Source organism: Myodes glareolus, chromosome 5, assembly GCF_982192425.1.
Source record: "Myodes glareolus chromosome 5, mMyoGla1.1, whole genome shotgun sequence".
NCBI classification, from domain to species: Eukaryota; Metazoa; Chordata; class Mammalia; order Rodentia; family Cricetidae; genus Myodes; species Myodes glareolus.
The window spans coordinates 25,999,033-26,016,516 of NC_142030.1; the positions used below are offsets into that span (position 1 = coordinate 25,999,033).

Consider the following 17,484-nt stretch of genomic DNA (forward strand, 5'->3'; position numbering starts at 1 on the left):
GTGAGGCCTTGGGCCATGACTGGCATCAGGGCTTTTTGGGTTATGGCTGCCCAGCATAAACACACCAGGCCAGACCCTCTGTTTTGGGGATGGCTGGTGCTCGGCTGGAAGCTTGTGCCTTGTCCTAGTGTGATAGACTGAAGATGAAATCACTGTATTCTCCCCGCCCCTAGGCGGTGTGGGCCTGACTGTCTTGGAACTCCCTCTGTAGACCAAACTGGTCTCCAACTCAATGAGATCCACTTGCCTCTACCTCCTGAGTGCTGGGGCTAAAGGTGTGCACCATGACACCCAGCTGAAGTCACTGTTTTCTTGCACACAGTCTGAGGCTTATTGTGTGTCTATCTGGACTAAAGAGGCAAGAATTCTATGCAATGAATGTATGCCAGGCTCTGCCTCACACCCTGTCCATATACCAGGTTGGCAAAGGGCTACCTCACCTTCAGTCTCCTCACCTTAGATGGAAATGATTCTCCTGTAGGAAGATAAAGTCCTGAAGACTTTCAGCCGTGGACATGGGGATAGGATGTGGCATTAGCAACTCCTCATAGGGAGATTTCTCAAGACCTTCCCTGGCCTCATGCCCACTGAACAGAGGGGAAATTGTGGCCTTGCTGTAGCCAGTATGGACTCAGGGCTAGACCAGGGTCTGGGCCCCTTCCTCACTGTACATTCTGCCTACGGCCCAGGTGCGGTCTAAACGCTGTGACGTGAAGACCAAGTTTGTCACACACTCGCCCTGCACCGCGTGTGCAGCTGTCAGGAAGCGGTCGTGTCCCTTAGGCTGGTTTCGGAACTTCCCAGAGAAGATACTCCTGGACTGTCGGTATGGGCACACCGCTTCTTTCCCACTTTCAGAAGGGTGGCAGGGGACCCAGAGGAATCTCACTGACCTCCAGGTGGGGGCAGACGAAGTATCATTAACCCGCATACCTGTGTCCCAGGGGGTTTACTGGGCACCTACTATATGCCAAGCTCCGGGCTCAGCCATGGGCCAGAGGGAGAGGCCAGAGGTGGGTGGGATATGATCCCTGAAGCTCAGTGTGAGGATGGTGGGAGTATGCACCACCTCACCACGGCCTCCCCTCTCTCCTAGCTATGAGGTGCAGCTGGGGGGCTCTCTGGTCTCCTTAAGTGGCTGTAGCCAGGAGTGCTGGAAGGACGTGGTACAGAAGGCCTGCTGCCCTGGCTATTGGGGTTCCCAGTGCTATGGTATGGAAGAGATAGCCCACCTGCTCCTCTCCCTCTCTGCCCCAGCCCCACCTTCTCATCTGAGAAGCACCTATATTGCCCTCAGCCTTGTGACCACTCACTGAAAGACACCCTAGCTCTCTAGCACTAGTTGTCCAGGGGTTGGGACCGGAAGAAGAGGTAAGGCGAACATTCTGGGAGAAAAACTGAGTTCTTGGGGCCCACAGAGTGCCCTGGAGGTGCCGAGACACCGTGTAATGGCCATGGGACTTGCTTGGATGGCACAGCTGGAAATGGGACCTGTGTGTGTCAGGTAAGGGTTGAACAGGGATACGGTGGGCATGTTGGGGGAACCCTACTGACTTTGTGCATTCACAGGAAAACTTCAGCGGCTCAGCCTGCCAGGAGTGCCGAGACCCAGGCAGATTTGGACCTGACTGCCAATCAGGTAAACTTGCAGGGCCTCCTGGCAAGGCCAATCCTGCCAGCCTTTAACCTCTCCTAACTCCTCAGTCTTGTCTTTCCCTCCTTGGATGCTTGCCTTGCTTCCTTGTGCCCTGAGGCTCTTTGTCCTCTCAGAAGCCTCCTCCAGGAAGCCCTCCACGATGCCCCCCCTTTCACCTGGCTCTCTCTGGGCTTCCCCCTTTCCCTGTGATCCTGTACCAAAGGCTCTGGATTCCCAAGATTATTCCTACATTCCAAATACACAATTGGACAGGAGGCGATGTCCCCGTATGTACCTTGGTGAGGCTGGGGTTCCACTTGCTCTTGTGTCTCTCTCAGTTTGCAGCTGTGTACATGGCTTGTGCAACGATGGCCCAAGGGGGGATGGGAAATGCCTGTGTTTTGCTGGATATACTGGCACCCGCTGTGACCAAGGTGAGCAGTGCTGTCTGGGACAGTAGGTTTTTTGTGGCCAGAGCAGGGGAGGACAACTGGGTGCCAGATAGTGTCTGAGTAGAAGCAGGACCTCTGCCTGCAGCCTGCCAGAGGACTGGGAGTGTCATCCCAGCTTCCAGTGTCTGGAAGTTCAGGGAGGTGGGGCAGCTGCCTGAAGTCACACAGCAAGCAGAGCATAGCGCTTTGTGGGCCTTCCTCCCCAACCTGAGACTGAGCCTCCACAGTGACTTCTCTTCTCAGAGCTTCCGGTCTGCCAGGGCCTGAGATGCCCCCAGAATTCCCAGTGCTCTGCAGAAGCACCCGCCTGCAAGTGCCTGCCGGGATACACTCAGCAGGGCAGCGTTTGTCTTGGTAAGCCTGTGATCTGGAGGCAGGGGACTTGGAGAGCTGAGTGGGTGGGAGGCACTGGGAAGGGAACCTTTTGTACCAGAACGTGCAGTCTGGCCACTCAAGCACAAAACAAAACAAAACCAAAAAAAAAAAAATAAAACCTGTCCGTAAGAGGCAGAAGGCCTGTGGCTACTCTGATGGAAACCATGATGCCATGATGAGGCGAAGGCTCCTGGGATTCAACTCACTCAGACTTTCTCTGCCCCGGCAGCTCGTGACCCTTGTAAGCTGTCTCCTTGCTCCCCACTGGCCCGATGTTCAGTGAATCCCAAGGGGCAGGCTCAGTGTCACTGCCCAGAGAATTACCACGGTGATGGCAAAGTGTGTCTGCCCCTGGACCCATGTATCACCAACTTTGGTGGTTGCCCCAGCAACTCTACCCTCTGTCTGTACAAGGATCCAGGCAAGGTGAGCTAGGACACCTGCTTCACTCGGAGCAAGTCACCCCAGATGCCCCACTTAGAAGATGCAGGGAGAATGCCCACCCTAGTCTTCGAGGACGGGTGGCAGGGCTGTGTGAGGAGGACATATGTAAGCAGTTTCCCTGAATTCTAACTGGTGGATGCTCCGCCCCTTTCTGGCCCTGCCGTTTGCCCAGGCCATCTGCACATGCCAGCCAGGTTTGATCAGTCTTAACAACGACGCTTCTGCGGGATGCTATGCCTTCTGTAAACCACATTCCTGTGACAAATCAGCCACCTGTCAGGTGAACGCTGATAGAAAGACCACCAGGTGGGCACAGGGGTCAAGTGAGAATGGGCATAGAGCAGGGAGGGTGGAGTGGGCAGTGTACTCAGCTGCATTCCTCCATTCGAGGCAAGGAGGGCTGGGGAGGACCAGGGGGATGGCCCGTCATGTCTCTGATCAGTCTCTCTGGGTCTCCAGCTGTGTGTGCAAGGATGGTGAGGTGGGTGATGGTCGTGCCTGCTACGGACACCTGCTCCACGAGGTTCAGAAGCCCAATCAGATTGGCCTGATGCTTGCGCGTTTGAAACTGGCCATTGCCATGCTGGGTATGTGATCCCTCGCCTACCTGTCCCTTGGTCCCACAGAGCTGGGAGGGAGGGCTAGCCTCTCCACAGACTCTTGTTTCTTTGCCCCAGAACTGGGTGAGGCCAGGACAGAGCGGGGAACTGGTCCCAGCGCTAGTGTCTCTTCCCACGCTAGACATCCAGACCCACCCCTCTGAAGCTCCCTGTTTTCATTCTGACATGACCTTTCTCCCCCTTACAGAGCAGGGTTGCCAGGAGATCCTTACCACATCGGGTCCATTCACTGTGCTGGTGCCGTCCATCTTCTCCGTCTCCTCTGTCCCCTTCAGTACCGTGAATGTGAGCCCCCCCCCCCCCCGAGAGCAGGCCAAGGTCTCCCTGTACATGTTGCTTCCCTTGGAGGTCATCTGATTCAGACTCTGAAAACAGAGACCTGCAAGGCCTCTCCTCTCTGTGACTCGGGCAGAGGGAGTTGCAGAGGGTCGGCCTGTCTGGGTTAACCCAACACTGCGTCCCTGTGCACCTGCAGGTGACCCTTGCCCAGCAGCTCTGCAAACAACACATTATTGCAGGGGAACACATCCTGGAGGATGTAGGGCCCCCGAACACACGCAAGTGGTGGACGCTTGCTGGCCAGGAGATCACCATCACCTTCAACCGTTTGGTATGACAGGGACCTGCAGCGGAGTGGCAGGTGGATGACAGAGCTGGGACAAATGTGTGGCCGTGGGAAGGAGCTGCAGGACAAAGGGCTGGCATATGGAACATAGTCCTGTGTCTGTCTCATCAGAGATACACCTATAAGTATGAAGACCAGCCTCAACAGACATTCACAATCCAAAAGGCCAACTACATAGCAGCCAACGGGGTCTTCCACACGGTCACTGCCCTACGGAGACAGTTTCCACCTCCACTCCCAGGGGACCCCAAGGTGAGCCAGCAAGCTCTGCTCCACCCTGTGCCATAGGGGATGGTGTTTAAATCCAGGCATGAGGCCGCTCTGGCTTGTGGAAGCTAGGCTTCTCCTCTTCCCGAGGCTGAAGTAACCTCATCCTGCCCTATGGCCTTTATACCTGCAGAAAACTGTCAGCCAGATCCTTGCTTCCACGGAGGCTTTCACACGGTTTGAAACTATCCTGGAGGTGAGCTTGGGGAAAGCCGTTCTTCCTAGCTGGGCTTCCAGACCAGAAGAGCTCACTACCCCAGAGTCTGTGCATGCATTTTCCCAGAGCCTGTCCCCTCACAATCCTGGGGCTTTACAGACCAGTGCATCACTCATGTCTCCCTTAAGCAGCGGGAGCTCCCTGCTGTCTGACAGTGGCAGGAGCCAGGAGCTCTGAGGCCAGGATCTAGCCAGACTTTTCTTTCTGCTGTCATAGAACTGTGGACTTCCATCCATCTTGGATGGGCCCGGGCCCTTCACAGTTTTTGCCCCAAGCAATGATGCTGTAGACAGCCTGCGAGACGGCCGACTGATCTACCTTTTTACATCAGTAAGCTCTATGGGGAGACGGGCTATGGGCTGTGGTTGCCAGACCCCCCCACCCTAACCCCATCAACCTCAAGCAATCGATTTCTCCCCTCAGGGCCTTTCCAAACTTCAGGAGCTGGTACGGTACCACATCTACAACCATGGCCAGGTACGAGGGTCTCCTCCTTCCTTCACAGTGTCCCCCGTTTCAGGGGCTACTGCAGATTTTGATCTTTCTGGGGGTTCAGTGTCCTCATCCTCTGTTTTCCATTTCTGGGGACTCAGAGTCACTGTGCATCACCTGTCCAAGGTGGGGCCAGTATCTGATCTGAAACCACTCACTGTCTTCCTGCCCCAGCTGACGGTCGAGAAGCTCATCTCTAAAGGACGTGTCCTCACCATGGCCAACCAGGTCCTGACTGTGAATATCTCTGAGGAGGTGAGATCTATGAGCAGGTGTGCACATGGATCAGTGCAGAAGGCTGCAGGCCTCGCTCCAAGTACCGTAGTGGGCAAGACACTTGACAAGGTCCCAGCCGGGCTAGGAAAATAGACATAGGTCCCACAAGTATGAGGTAATGCCACAGCAGACAGAAACAGAGCAGCAAAGGCCGGCTGGGGATGGCATGTGGGGTCTGTGTTGCAGGGACGCATCCTGCTGGGACCCGAGGGCATCCCTTTGCGGAGAGTGGATGTGCCGGCTGCCAACGGTGTGATCCACATGCTGGAAGGCATCCTGCTGCCCCCCACCATCCTGCCTATCCTACCCCAGCACTGTGATGAAGAGCAGCACCAGATTGTGCCAGTGAGCCCTGCCCTGAACCCAGACTTCACCCTGTACCCAGGTCCCTGCCCCTAGCACACGGGCAGGAGAGAATGCTGCTGTGTTGCCGTCACATATGGAGACTGGCTTATTTGGGATCACGGTTCTGAAAGCGTGGCACAGTGACAGTTCAGCTCTTGCTAAGGGAGGGCCTCGTGACCCAAGGGCGGTTGGGCATAAGTGAAGAGATCAGAGCAGCAAGCATCCTCGGCTCATTCCGTCACCTGCTGTGGTGATAAGCCTATCCTGTATGAGGGGAGCCTGGTGGCCCATCTGCCTCTATAGGCTCCCTCCCAACACCTTTCCTGACCTCTCTACAGTTGGTTCTTTCTTCTTCCTCGGATCTTTGCTTGATGTCTCTGACCCTTTCTCTCTGCCCTACTCTGTTCTTCCCAGGGCACTTGTGTGGACTGCCAAGCCTTGAATGCCAGTGTATGCCCCCCAAACAGTGTGAAAATGGTGAGCACCCCTAGCCTTGCCCTCGGGGATCCCTTGTTGCCAGTATCCCAATCATACGTCCGTTGCAGTGGGGAGTAGAGGCAGGGAGCCTAGGCCATACCTGGAGGCTCAGTATGTCCTAAACCCACAAAGAATGGGAGCGTTGGACCAGGGCTTCCTGGCAAAGGCTGGCCCAGCACCTACTCTGCTGACCGACCTTGTATGGCACGTTCTAGGATATCTTCCCCAAGGAGTGTGTTTATACCCATGACCCAACTGGACTCAACATGCTGAAGAAGGGCTGTGCCCACTACTGCAACCAGACCACCACGGTGAGCCTGGGCAGGCCTGCACTCCCTGGGGACCCTGGCCACTTCCTCTTTGTCTGAGGATTCCCAAGTTGGGTTGATGGGGTCTCCTCTTCCCAGGCATTCCTTTTGTTTAGTTTGGAAGGGTTTTTGTTGGGTTTGTTTGTCTTTGTGTCTGTGGTAGGAATAGAACCCAAAGCCTCATATACTAGGCAAGCACTTTGCCGCTGAACTACACCCCACATCCTAATGGTTAAAGAGGTGCCACTGGGGGATTCACACCCATCTCTGTGCTCTCAAGATGAGGCCAGCAAGCAGAAGCATCCTGTGTGGGAGCTGGTATGGCCTGGATGCTCACGCACGCTGTATCTCTTGCAGAAACGTGGCTGCTGCAAAGGATTCTTTGGGCCTGACTGCACACAATGTCCTGGGGGCTTCTCCAACCCCTGCTATGGCAAAGGCAATGTGAGTCCCCACCCTGGTAGGTGTCACGAAGGCTGATACCGTCCCTGGCTGGCAGTGTCAGAACCAGGCCTGACTCTCTCGTCTCGTCTTCCCCACTTTTAGTAATTGATGTTGGGCCAAACTGTTTCGCTAGAAATTATTGCTCTTGGGTCTAGAGAGATGGCTCAGTGGGAAGGGCACATGCTACCCTTGCAGAGGACCTGAGTTTGGTTATCAACACCCATGTTAGGTGGCTCACAACCACCTGTAAGTAAAGCTCCAGGTAATCCAGTGCTTTTGGCCTCCACGGGTCTCTGTACTCAGGTGCACACACACACAAAATCATTTTCTGAGACAGGATCTCTATATAGCCCTGGCAGTCCTGGAACTCTTTCTATAGCCCAGGCTGGCCTGGAACCCACAGAACCTGCCTCTGCCTCCCGAGTGCTGGGATTAAAGGTGTGCACCACCACGCTCAACTGCCAGTATTCTTTATGAGATGTCAGTGCTACACTGAGTGTTTAGTGCCTGCGCAGAACTCAGGAGTTACTGTCCGAGTTACACATAAAACCTCCAGAGCTGCCGGGTGGTGGTGGCGCATGCCTTTAATTCCAGCACTTGGGAGGCAGAGGCAGGGGGATCTCTGTGAGTTCGAGGCCAGCCTGGTCTACAAGAGCTAGTTCCAGGACAGGCTCCAAAGTCACATAGAAACCCTGTCTCAAACAAACAAACAAACAAAAACAAAAATAAAAACAAAAAAGCCCTTCAGTGCCGTGTGCCTTCAGTAGCTATCTGTTAGCTTAAGTGATTTTGGAGATCTCTTACAGGGTGAGGTCTCAGGGAACAGGAGTTCAGAGCCCACCAGGAAGGGAGGTTCATGGGGTGGGACTGTGGTGACCATGTCTTGACCAACCCTTTTTGTGCCTGCCATCTTCCAGTGCAGCGACGGCATCCAGGGCAATGGAGCCTGCCTCTGCTTCCCAGACTACAAGGGTATTGCCTGCCATGTCTGCTCCAACCCAAACAAGCATGGCAAGCACTGCCAGGAGGGTGAGTGCCAGGAGGCTGGGCCACCTCCCAGAGAAAGAAGCCCTTAATGGAGGAAAGGTGACTAAGGACTCCCAAGGAGGAAGAGGGCCCTAAGTGGAACACTGGCCCAGGGAGTAGTGCCAGTGGGAGAGTAGTCATAGATATTGCCTTTTTCACCAAAAGAAAACCATGCCTTAAAGCAACCACATTTTAAACAAGACACACTGGAGACTTTCTGATCGTGGGATTGGACACAGAATAGCTAGAACGATGTGACTAAAAATTCAAAGCTGGGCTGTGGTAGCACATATACTTTCAATTCCAGAACTCTGGAGGCAGAGGCAGGCGGGTCTCTGTGAGTTCGAGGCCAGCCTGATCTACAAGAGCTAGTTCCAGGACAGGCCCCAAAGCTACAGAGAGACCCTGCCTTGGAAAATCCTCCCCCTCAAAAAAAAAAAAAAAAAGGAAAAGAAAGAAAGAAAGAAAAAACAAAAACAGTGGCTGGAGAGATGGCTCAGTGGTTAAGAGCACTGCCTGCTCTTCCAAAGATCCTGAATTCAATTCCCAGCAACCACATGGTGGCTCACAACTATCTGTAATGAGGTCTGGTGCCCTCTTCTGGCCTTCAGGCATACAAGCAGACAGAATACTGTATACGTAATAAATAAAGAAATAAATAAATATTTTAAAAGAAAAGAAAAAAAAACAAAAACAAAAAATGGCCTCCTTCATAGTTTGCTTATCTGCTCTTCGAGTTTGAATGAGCTATGATTTAGGGACCCTAATAGAGGGTCAAATAACATAAAGTCAAGTCTCTTAGCCACTCCATTCCCCAGCCCCTTTGCAAAACCAGTCTCAGCTGGCATCAAGCTCTCCTTCCTGTCTAATTTCTCTCTTCCCACTTCTTCCCCATAGACTGTGGTTGTGTCCACGGTCTGTGTGACAACCGTCCTGGCAGCGGAGGAGTGTGCCAGAGCGGCACGTGTGCCCCTGGCTTCCAAGGCCGCTTCTGCAATGAGTCCATGGGACACTGCAGTCCCGGAGGGCTGGCTCAGCTCTGCCACCAGCATGCTCGCTGCGTCAGTCAGGAGGGCAAGGCCAGGTGAGGACTCTGCCTTCCTTTGTGTCCTGCCATAATTCTCCAGCCTCTTCCCCAAGCTCAAGTGGGCCTCTCCTCTCTATCCCAGGTGCATCTGCCTCGATGGTTTTGAAGGTGATGGCTTCTCCTGCACACGCCGCAATCCCTGCTCACACCCAGACCGTGGTGGCTGCTCAGAGAACGTCAGTTCCTCTCTTTACCCTTTACCTAGTATTCTGACCCAGACGCAGGATGGGGCTCCTTGGCCTCCACCCTTGGCCCTGTACCCTGAGTCACTTATTCATAACCCACACAGGCTGAATGTATCCCTGGAGACCTGGGCACCCACCGCTGCGTTTGCCACAAAGGCTGGAGTGGGGATGGCCGCATGTGTGTGGCCATTGATGAATGTGGGCTGGACACTCGCGGTGGCTGTCATGTGGATGCTCTCTGCAGCTTCGTGGGCCCTGGACAGGTGAGGAGCAGAAGGACAGCTGGGGACTTGCCCCCACCCACTCTGACTTTCAGGAACATCTATTCCGAGCTCGGAGTCTGGACCCACAGGTGCAGACGAAGTCCTGTACCCTGATACTGGTCACTCGTGCATTCCCTGGCTCCCTATGTGGTATAGGGCAAGCTCTCTCCTAAACTGGGGAGTATGATACTAAGCAAGGCAAGGGGAAACCTGCCTCTAGAGGTCCCACACTTCTAGAATAATCTACAGTAATCTATCTCTGGAACTTCACAGTCTAGGCTCAAATTACTCGTTGTGGGATCTTAAAGCATTTTGAGGTTCATGAACCCGAGTTGTGGCAAGTGTTCAAAAATATCTAATATGGAGTCAGGTGATGGTGGTGCACACCTTTAATCCCAGTACTCGGGAGGCAGAGGCAGGTGTATCTCTGTAAGTTTGAGGCCAGCCTAGTCTACAAGAGCTAATTCCAGGACAGCTTCCAAAAGTACAGAGAAATCCTGCCTTGAAAAACCAAAATAAATAAATAGATAGATAGATAGATTAATTAATGAATGAATGTATATTTAAAAAATCTAACAAGTACCGGGCACAGTGGTGCACGCCTTTAATCCCAGCATTCAAGGGACAGAGGGAGACAGACCTTTGTGAGTTTGAGGCCAGCTTGGTGTACATAGAGAATCTCAGAGCATTCAGAGCTACATAGCAGACCCTGTTTCAAAATAAAACAAAAGAGTATCTAAGGTGTGGGTAGAGAGCTGGCCCAGTGGTTAAGAGCACTGTGGCTCTTGCAGAGGACCAGGTTAGGTTCCTCGCATCCATATGGCAGCTAACAACTGTGTAGCTCCAGTTCCAGAGGATCTGATGCCGTCCTCTGGCCTCAGCAGGCACTACATGCATGCAGTGCACAGACATAATGCAGGTAAAACACTCATATATAAAAATTAAGGATAAATAAATCAGGGCTGAAGAGAAGGCTCAGTGGTTAAGAGTTCTGGCTGCCCTTACTAAGAACCCAGGTGATTCTCAGCACCCACATGGCAGTTCACAATTGTCTGTAACTCTGGTCACCGGGGATTCAGTGCCCTTTCCGGGCCTCCACAGGTACCAAACACGCACATGCTGTACACATACATGTAGACAAAATATGTACAATAATTTTACATGCATAAATATTTTTTAAAGAATATCTACTGTACTAGCAGGAAGGTTAGGTTGGCTGACACAGAGTCAGCCCCTGTCCTTTCAATTCTGTGATGACGGGGCTGGAGAGATGGCTCAGAGGTTAAGAGCACTGACAGCTTTTCCAAAGGTCCTGAGTTCAATTCCCGGCAACCACATGGTGGCTCACAACCATCTAAAATGAGATCTGATCCCCTCTTCTGGTGTGCAGAAAAACATGTTGCATATAACCAATAAATAAATCTTTAAAAAAAATTCTGTGGTGAGCCAGCAGTCTGTAGAGTATTGTCAATACAAAAATCAGACTGGAATAAAGGGTAGAGCACTGAACCCTATCCAGAGCCTTAAAGCTTAAAACTTAAAACTTAAAACTTAGAACTCCGTAGGATCTGGGGAGCCCTCAGGAGGCAGAAGCAGGGGATCTCACATTCAAGAGCAGCCTGGGCTACATAGCCAGACCCTGTGAAAGGAAGAAAGGAATGAAAGATAAAGAAAACTCAGAACTGGGGTTTTGAATGGTTAGATGTAGGTGCCGCCCCCCCAACAGTTGCTATCAGGGAAGAGGGTCTTACTTGTGCTTACTTGCAGTGTAGACAAGCCCAAAGGCCTGTCCATTAGGGGAAGAGACCAGAACAGTTGACTGGGTGACAGGGTAGGAGGTGGGATCCCAGTGCCCTTCCATGGGCTGGTCTTGGCCAATCCCTGCCCATTTGCCACAAGACACTGACCTCAGGCCAATGACCTTGACGGGGTTCTGAGTCTAGGGTGGTCTGAGTCTCCACAGAAGCACCCAGCCAGTACCATCTCTTGATCAGTCTTAACCCTGAGAGCTGACTTCTCCTTGGGGTTCCAGAGCACAGATACCCAAGAGCAAGACAGCAAGAGCTTGCCTGGGGTGTGGGGTGTGGGCCGATCTCCTTGGGATCAGAGGAGGAGATAGGGCCTGTGGTATGGGATAAAATTCTGTTACTTGCCTCCCCAGAGTCGATGCACATGCAAGCTGGGCTTTGCTGGAGATGGCTACCAGTGCAGCCCCATCGACCCCTGCAGGGTGGGCAATGGTGGCTGCCATGGCCTGGTAAGAGGGTTCAGGGGCTTTGAGGCCCTGGGGAGGCTCTCTGGGGAGGGCCTGTTGCAACGGGGCATGTCTGTCCTTAGCACTTGTAGCTCCCTAAGCTCCAAACCACGACACCTCTCCCTCATTCTATCACAGGACAAAGCCCTTGTGCTGGGTTATTAAGGCCATGGACCCTCCTAGAGCCTCCCAACCTGCCCAGCCCCTCCCACTGCCCCACCCCACCCCGTTCCTTGTTCCTCTGGCCCCGCCTAGCTCCTTGCTGTCCCTTGACTTTCATACCCTGTAGTATCTGCCTTTCCCAGACACTCCTCGGGCCTTGCCCCTCCTGCTTTCAAAAGCTTAGGCTCCTGCAGGTCAGGGTTACCTTTGTTGCCATATAGCGCTGGCTCCCCAAGTCTCTACTGGTGGGATGATCCCACATCCAGTGCTCTGTGGTACTGGGGAGCAGGGCTTTGTGAACACAGGCAGGATAGCTGAAAAATTTAGTGGCTGCACAGGTAAAGGGTAGGGAGTGGGTGATGACGGAAGGAGAGAAAGATGAGAGTAGATGGTATCCAGCTTGGTGTTTGGATGGTGAAGGATGGAGGCCACTAACTGTCTGTTCCTCACCTCTACCAGGCTACTTGCCAGGCAGTTGGGGGAGGTCAGCGAGTTTGTACATGCCCCCCTCATTTTGGTGGTGATGGCTTCAGTTGCTATGGAGACATCTTCCAGGTACGTGGTGCACAGATTTGTTCTCTCCCTATGTCTGTGCCATCCTCCCATGTCCCCATGGTGAAGGGGATGATTGGGGACTTGAATTTGTCCTTAGGTCTATGACCTCAGCTTTTTTCCCCCCTGCCCCTTAGGAACTGGAGGCAAATGCCCATTTCTCTGCCTTCTCCCAGTGGTTCAAGGTAGGGACAGGGTTGGGCTCATGTCTCTAAGGCCTTCTTGGATTCAGGGATGCTACCTAGAACTCCAAGAGTCACCTTCATCTCCCTGTTCCCACTCACTGTGTGCAGAATTCAAGTGTCACTCTCCCTGCTGACAGCAAAGTCACCGCCCTGGTACCTTCTGAAGCTGCCATCCGTAGGCTGAGCCGTGAGGACCAGGCCTTCTGGCTGCAGCCAAAGATGCTGCCAGAACTGGTCAGGTGGGACAGCTGGGAAGGGCCTGGGCCGTGGAAGGGATTCCGGGTGAGACCTTGGACCCTTCCCAGACAGGATGGAGAGGATCCAGTTCTTTGTTTACCATGTATCTACAAAAGTGGGGAGAGCCCAGGCTTAAGATTCAGTGCCCCCCAACTGTTCCCCATAGGGCCCATTTTCTCCAGGGTGCCTTCTCAGAGGAGGAGTTGGCCCGGTTAAGTGGACAACAAGTAGCCACACTGAACCCCACGACACACTGGCAGATACACAACATCAGCGGGGTAAGAACTGAACCCTGGACATGTCCCACAGTGGCTTTCTCCAAATACCCGGGCTTCCAGGAAAAAAAGCTTGGGGTTGCCCAGGACTGATTCAGAGACTAAACACAGGACACATAGTTGTCTCATTAGAAGTGGTGTGTGCCAGCGCATGTAACCTTGCCCCTCTTTATGTGGGCACTAGTGATGGTCTGTGCACCTACCTGGTAGAACCTGAGGCCTGGTAGAGCCAGGTGGGGTGTCTCCTACACCATGTATCAGTGACCAACTAGAGTGATCTCTGTCTGCTGCCTTCCAGAAAGTCTGGGTGCAGAATGTCAGTGTGGACGTACCCGACCTCCTTGCTACCAATGGCATCCTACACATTATTAGCCAGGTATGGCGGGAGAAGAGAGCGTGGGGAACTTCCTAGGCCAGTAATGACAGACTGACAGCCCCTCCTGCTCTATCCCAGGTCTTGCTACCTCCAAGAAGTGATGTGCAGACTGGGCCAGGGTTGCTGCAGCAGCTGGATAGGGTGCCCGCCTTCCACCTCTTCAGGGAGCAGCTAAAGGTAAAGGAGGCTCATTCAAGGGGAGTGAGTTCCCAGGAGGCTGCAGGGGTCTGGCTGACTCCCTGCATCAGGACTGAGGGCTGTCTTGCTCATCCTTGCTCCCTGTCTCTGTTCGTAGCACCACAAACTGGTGGCCCAAATTGAGGCTGCCAAAGCCTACACCATCTTTGTGCCCACAAATCACTCTCTGGAGACCCAGGGCAACAGCAGTATCCTGGTGAGGCCTTGGGGATGGGCAGGATGAGCCCACTTAGCCAAGATGCAGGGGCATGGTGGGGGTGGCATGATTCTCAGGACCCTTGAGAGTCTTGGAAACCCTGAAGTGACTCCTCCCTGGCAGGACATAGACGTAGTCCGGCATCACGTGATCCTTGGGGAGGCACTCTCTGTGGAGGTCCTGCGGAAAGGAGGACACCGGAATTCGCTTCTGGGCCCCGCCCACTGGCTGGTCTTCTACAATCACAGTGGCCAGGTTTGAAGGGCAGGGATTAGGAGACTCTTCCCCCAGAAACTCTGCTCTTAGGGCCTGCCCTTGAAGCTTTCCCACCAAGGAGACCCTAGCCTCTGCTCTAGAAAGATTTCCCTTCCATTCTTGGAGCTACCCCCAGTCCTGGAGTGTGTTCTTATCTTATTGTTTCTAAGAGGGAGGATTGTGGGAGTGGGTAGGTAGATTCAACCTGCTGTGTTCCATTCCAGCCCGAGGTGAACCACATGCCATTGGAGGGGCCCTTTCTGGAGGCTCCCGGCTGCTCCCTCTTTGGTTTGGCAGGGATCTTGACAGTGGGATCCAGTCGCTGCCTGCACAGCCACGCAGAAGCTCTTCGGGTAAGAAGCTGGTGCCAGGGGGATGTTAAAGATCAGGGGCTGGAGAGGTGGCTCAGTGGTTAAGAACACTGGCTGCTCTTCTAGAGGTCCTGAGTTCAATTCCCAGCAGCCACATGGTGGCTCACAACCATCTATAATAGGATCTGATGCCCTCTTCTGGCCTGCAGAGCAGTCATACATAAAATATACATAAATATTTTTTTTAAAAAGGTCAGTGGCTTCAGCTGGGAGTGGTGACACACACCTTTAATCCCAGAACTCTAGAAGCTGAGGCAGGCAGATCTCTTCTTAAACTTCAGGCCAGTCAGGGCCTGAAACAGTGAGACCCTGTTTTAAAAACAAAAGCAAAACCCACGAACAGCAACTGCTGCTTGGTCTGAGTAGCAGGAACACTTGGCTGGTCTGTCCTGGACCAACTAATACCTTGCTCTTCTTGTTCTTTTTCTCCAGGAGAAATGCATAAACTGTACCCGGAAATTCCGCTGCACTCAAGGCTTCCAGCTGCAGGTGATGCTGGGCTCAGTATAACCCCGTCCTTACTCAATGTCCCCACTAATGTCCCAGGTTCAGCCCTGCTGGGAACTGGCCCAGGATGGGCAGCTGCAACTCGCAGTTAAGGCTGGACCTCAGCCCTGGTCTGCTCAGGGGAGCTTCATTGCCCTAGTCCTGATCCCTCTGCCGTCCCCTCATCAGGCCGTCTGTCGTGGCCTCTCCCTCTCCCTCATGCTTGTCGGTGGGCACTTCCAGCACAGTTGTTTATCTCCCTCGAACAACCCTGTCTCTTCCCAAGCCGGCAGGTGACCTTTCCTGTGTGTCTCCAATTCTAGGACACACCTAGGAAGAGCTGTGTCTACAGATCTGGCTTTTCTTTCTCCCGGGGTTGTTCCTACACATGTGCCAAGAAGATCCAGGTTTGCTCTGAGGTGTCCCCTGCTAAGGCTTTGCCGTTTTGCCCAGGAAGGAGAGCAGAGTAGGCCCAGGGAAGAGTTCAGACTGGATTTCAAGAACAGATGCCGAGCCTCCAGCAAAGACAGCAAAGCTGGGGCTGGAGAGATGGCTCAGAGGTTAAGAGCACTGACTGCTCTTTCAGAGGTCCTGAGTTCAATTCCCAGCAACCACATGATAGCTTACAGCCATCTGCAATGAGATCTGGTGCCTTTTTCTGGCATGCAAGCATACATGCATACATACATACAGGCATGTATACAGATAGAACACTGCATACATAATAAATAAATTTTTAAAAAAGACAGCAAAGCAAGGGTCTTAGGAATGTCCAAAATTGGAGGGCTCCTGTTGTTCCTGTGTCTAACCCCTGGAGAATGGCCATGAGAGATACAGGGTTGAATCTCAGAGTGGGCACCATCAGCCAGCGTAGTAATGAGGCTTTCTTGTTTCTTCTGAGCAGCCCACAGAGTTGCCACTCTCCCTTATTTGAATCTACCCCCACCAGGGAAGGGTTGTGGAAGGCAGTCCCTGCATCCCCTGAGGGTTTTGGTCTGCTCTCCCTGGGTCTGTGCTTCCAAGTTGCTCTGTTTGGTGACCCTGAGATGTAACTGTCTCTTCCTGGCTAATGACATCCATTCCGGCCTACCCTGGGCCTCTCTCCTTCCCTTCCCGTTCCCCTGCCCCTACAGGTGCCCGACTGCTGCCCAGGCTTCTTTGGCACACTGTGTGAGCCGTGCCCAGGGGGTCTAGGTGGAGTGTGCTCAGGCCACGGGCAGTGCCAAGACAGGCTCCTGGGCAGCGGGGAATGCCGCTGCCAAGAGGGCTTCCATGGGACAGCCTGTGAGATGTGTGAGCTTGGCCGCTATGGACCCACCTGTTCCGGAGGTGAGGTCTGCAGAGAGTAGGGTGGGGGCCCTTGGGAAGGGGAGCAGACTGGGTACTACACTGTGGAGAGCAGGAAATTAACTCCTGTCCTTTGTTGTCCCACTGCCAGTATGTGACTGCGACCACGGGCTGTGCCAGGAGGGGCTGCGAGGGAATGGAAGCTGTGTCTGTAACGTTGGTTGGCAGGGTCTCCGCTGTGATCAAAGTAGGTCCCAGGAGGTTAGGGTCAAGTGACAACAGGGGAACAATTCTGCTCCAAATGACCAGAACCTTCTGTCTACTCCCAGAAATCATCAACCCTCAGTGTCCCAAGAAGTGTGATCCCAATGCCAAGTGAGTGAGCCCAACCTGTGGTGGGGTGACCGTGGGCAGGACAGGGCAGACAGGCTAAGGGGCTGCCATCCCTCCCAGCTGCATACAGGACGCCACTGGAATCCCCACCTGTATCTGTGCTGCAGGATATTCAGGCAACGGCAGTTATTGCTCAGGTTGGCCATCCGGATGCCCTGGGTCCCACTCTGGAATGCTTGGGTGGCCTTCCGACAGTCTCTCTAACCTTTTCCTTATCTCCTGCCTGTGTCTCACAACCTCTGTCCCTAGAGGTGGACCCATGTACTGCTGGCCATGGGGGCTGCTCGCCCTATGCCAACTGCACCAAGGTGGCTCCGGGGCAGCGGACGTGTACCTGCCAGGATGGCTACACTGGTGACGGAGAGCTGTGCCAGGGTGAGGGGCGCCAAAGGCCATGCAGATGGGCAGGCGGTGGAGGGGTCATCAGGACTATTCCTCATCTCGGCGTTTCTTCCCCTAGAAATAAACAGCTGTCTCATCCGCCATGGGGGCTGCCACGTTCATGCTGATTGCATCCCCACAGGCCCCCAGCAGGTCAGTTGAGAGGCTTAACACTGGGGCCTCCCTCCGTTCAGACTAGATCTGGGGTGGCCCTGCCATTCAGGGCTCCTTGCAGCCACAATGATCAGGATTTGCGACAGGTCTCTTGCAGCTGCCGTGAGGGCTACAGTGGTGACGGTATCCAGACTTGCAAGCTTCTGGACCCCTGCTCCCAGGT

General features: G+C 53.6%; 1 protein-coding gene across 1 annotated transcript in view; it reads left to right on the top strand.

Annotated features, from left to right (window-relative positions):
• Nucleotides 1-17,484, top strand: part of Stab1 (stabilin 1) — a 29,323-nt gene that overhangs the window by 4,658 nt on the left and 7,181 nt on the right. Inside the window, exons 2-44 of the mRNA XM_087906179.1 lie at nucleotides 690-826; nucleotides 1,097-1,212; nucleotides 1,419-1,504; nucleotides 1,570-1,639; nucleotides 1,975-2,070; nucleotides 2,332-2,442; nucleotides 2,693-2,889; nucleotides 3,080-3,213; nucleotides 3,367-3,494; nucleotides 3,715-3,812; nucleotides 4,003-4,137; nucleotides 4,264-4,404; nucleotides 4,553-4,615; nucleotides 4,853-4,966; nucleotides 5,060-5,113; nucleotides 5,303-5,383; nucleotides 5,591-5,749; nucleotides 6,164-6,226; nucleotides 6,442-6,537; nucleotides 6,892-6,978; nucleotides 7,896-8,007; nucleotides 8,902-9,088; nucleotides 9,174-9,267; nucleotides 9,381-9,539; nucleotides 11,701-11,796; nucleotides 12,415-12,510; nucleotides 12,645-12,692; nucleotides 12,801-12,931; nucleotides 13,096-13,207; nucleotides 13,503-13,580; nucleotides 13,659-13,757; nucleotides 13,876-13,974; nucleotides 14,098-14,229; nucleotides 14,454-14,582; nucleotides 15,033-15,089; nucleotides 15,410-15,493; nucleotides 16,220-16,415; nucleotides 16,525-16,620; nucleotides 16,703-16,748; nucleotides 16,827-16,903; nucleotides 17,016-17,141; nucleotides 17,227-17,300; nucleotides 17,408-17,482. Coding sequence (XP_087762305.1) covers nucleotides 690-826; nucleotides 1,097-1,212; nucleotides 1,419-1,504; nucleotides 1,570-1,639; nucleotides 1,975-2,070; nucleotides 2,332-2,442; nucleotides 2,693-2,889; nucleotides 3,080-3,213; nucleotides 3,367-3,494; nucleotides 3,715-3,812; nucleotides 4,003-4,137; nucleotides 4,264-4,404; nucleotides 4,553-4,615; nucleotides 4,853-4,966; nucleotides 5,060-5,113; nucleotides 5,303-5,383; nucleotides 5,591-5,749; nucleotides 6,164-6,226; nucleotides 6,442-6,537; nucleotides 6,892-6,978; nucleotides 7,896-8,007; nucleotides 8,902-9,088; nucleotides 9,174-9,267; nucleotides 9,381-9,539; nucleotides 11,701-11,796; nucleotides 12,415-12,510; nucleotides 12,645-12,692; nucleotides 12,801-12,931; nucleotides 13,096-13,207; nucleotides 13,503-13,580; nucleotides 13,659-13,757; nucleotides 13,876-13,974; nucleotides 14,098-14,229; nucleotides 14,454-14,582; nucleotides 15,033-15,089; nucleotides 15,410-15,493; nucleotides 16,220-16,415; nucleotides 16,525-16,620; nucleotides 16,703-16,748; nucleotides 16,827-16,903; nucleotides 17,016-17,141; nucleotides 17,227-17,300; nucleotides 17,408-17,482 — 4,569 coding nt within the window. The remainder of the gene's footprint in view (nucleotides 1-689; nucleotides 827-1,096; nucleotides 1,213-1,418; nucleotides 1,505-1,569; nucleotides 1,640-1,974; nucleotides 2,071-2,331; nucleotides 2,443-2,692; nucleotides 2,890-3,079; nucleotides 3,214-3,366; nucleotides 3,495-3,714; nucleotides 3,813-4,002; nucleotides 4,138-4,263; nucleotides 4,405-4,552; nucleotides 4,616-4,852; nucleotides 4,967-5,059; nucleotides 5,114-5,302; nucleotides 5,384-5,590; nucleotides 5,750-6,163; nucleotides 6,227-6,441; nucleotides 6,538-6,891; nucleotides 6,979-7,895; nucleotides 8,008-8,901; nucleotides 9,089-9,173; nucleotides 9,268-9,380; nucleotides 9,540-11,700; nucleotides 11,797-12,414; nucleotides 12,511-12,644; nucleotides 12,693-12,800; nucleotides 12,932-13,095; nucleotides 13,208-13,502; nucleotides 13,581-13,658; nucleotides 13,758-13,875; nucleotides 13,975-14,097; nucleotides 14,230-14,453; nucleotides 14,583-15,032; nucleotides 15,090-15,409; nucleotides 15,494-16,219; nucleotides 16,416-16,524; nucleotides 16,621-16,702; nucleotides 16,749-16,826; nucleotides 16,904-17,015; nucleotides 17,142-17,226; nucleotides 17,301-17,407; nucleotides 17,483-17,484) is intronic.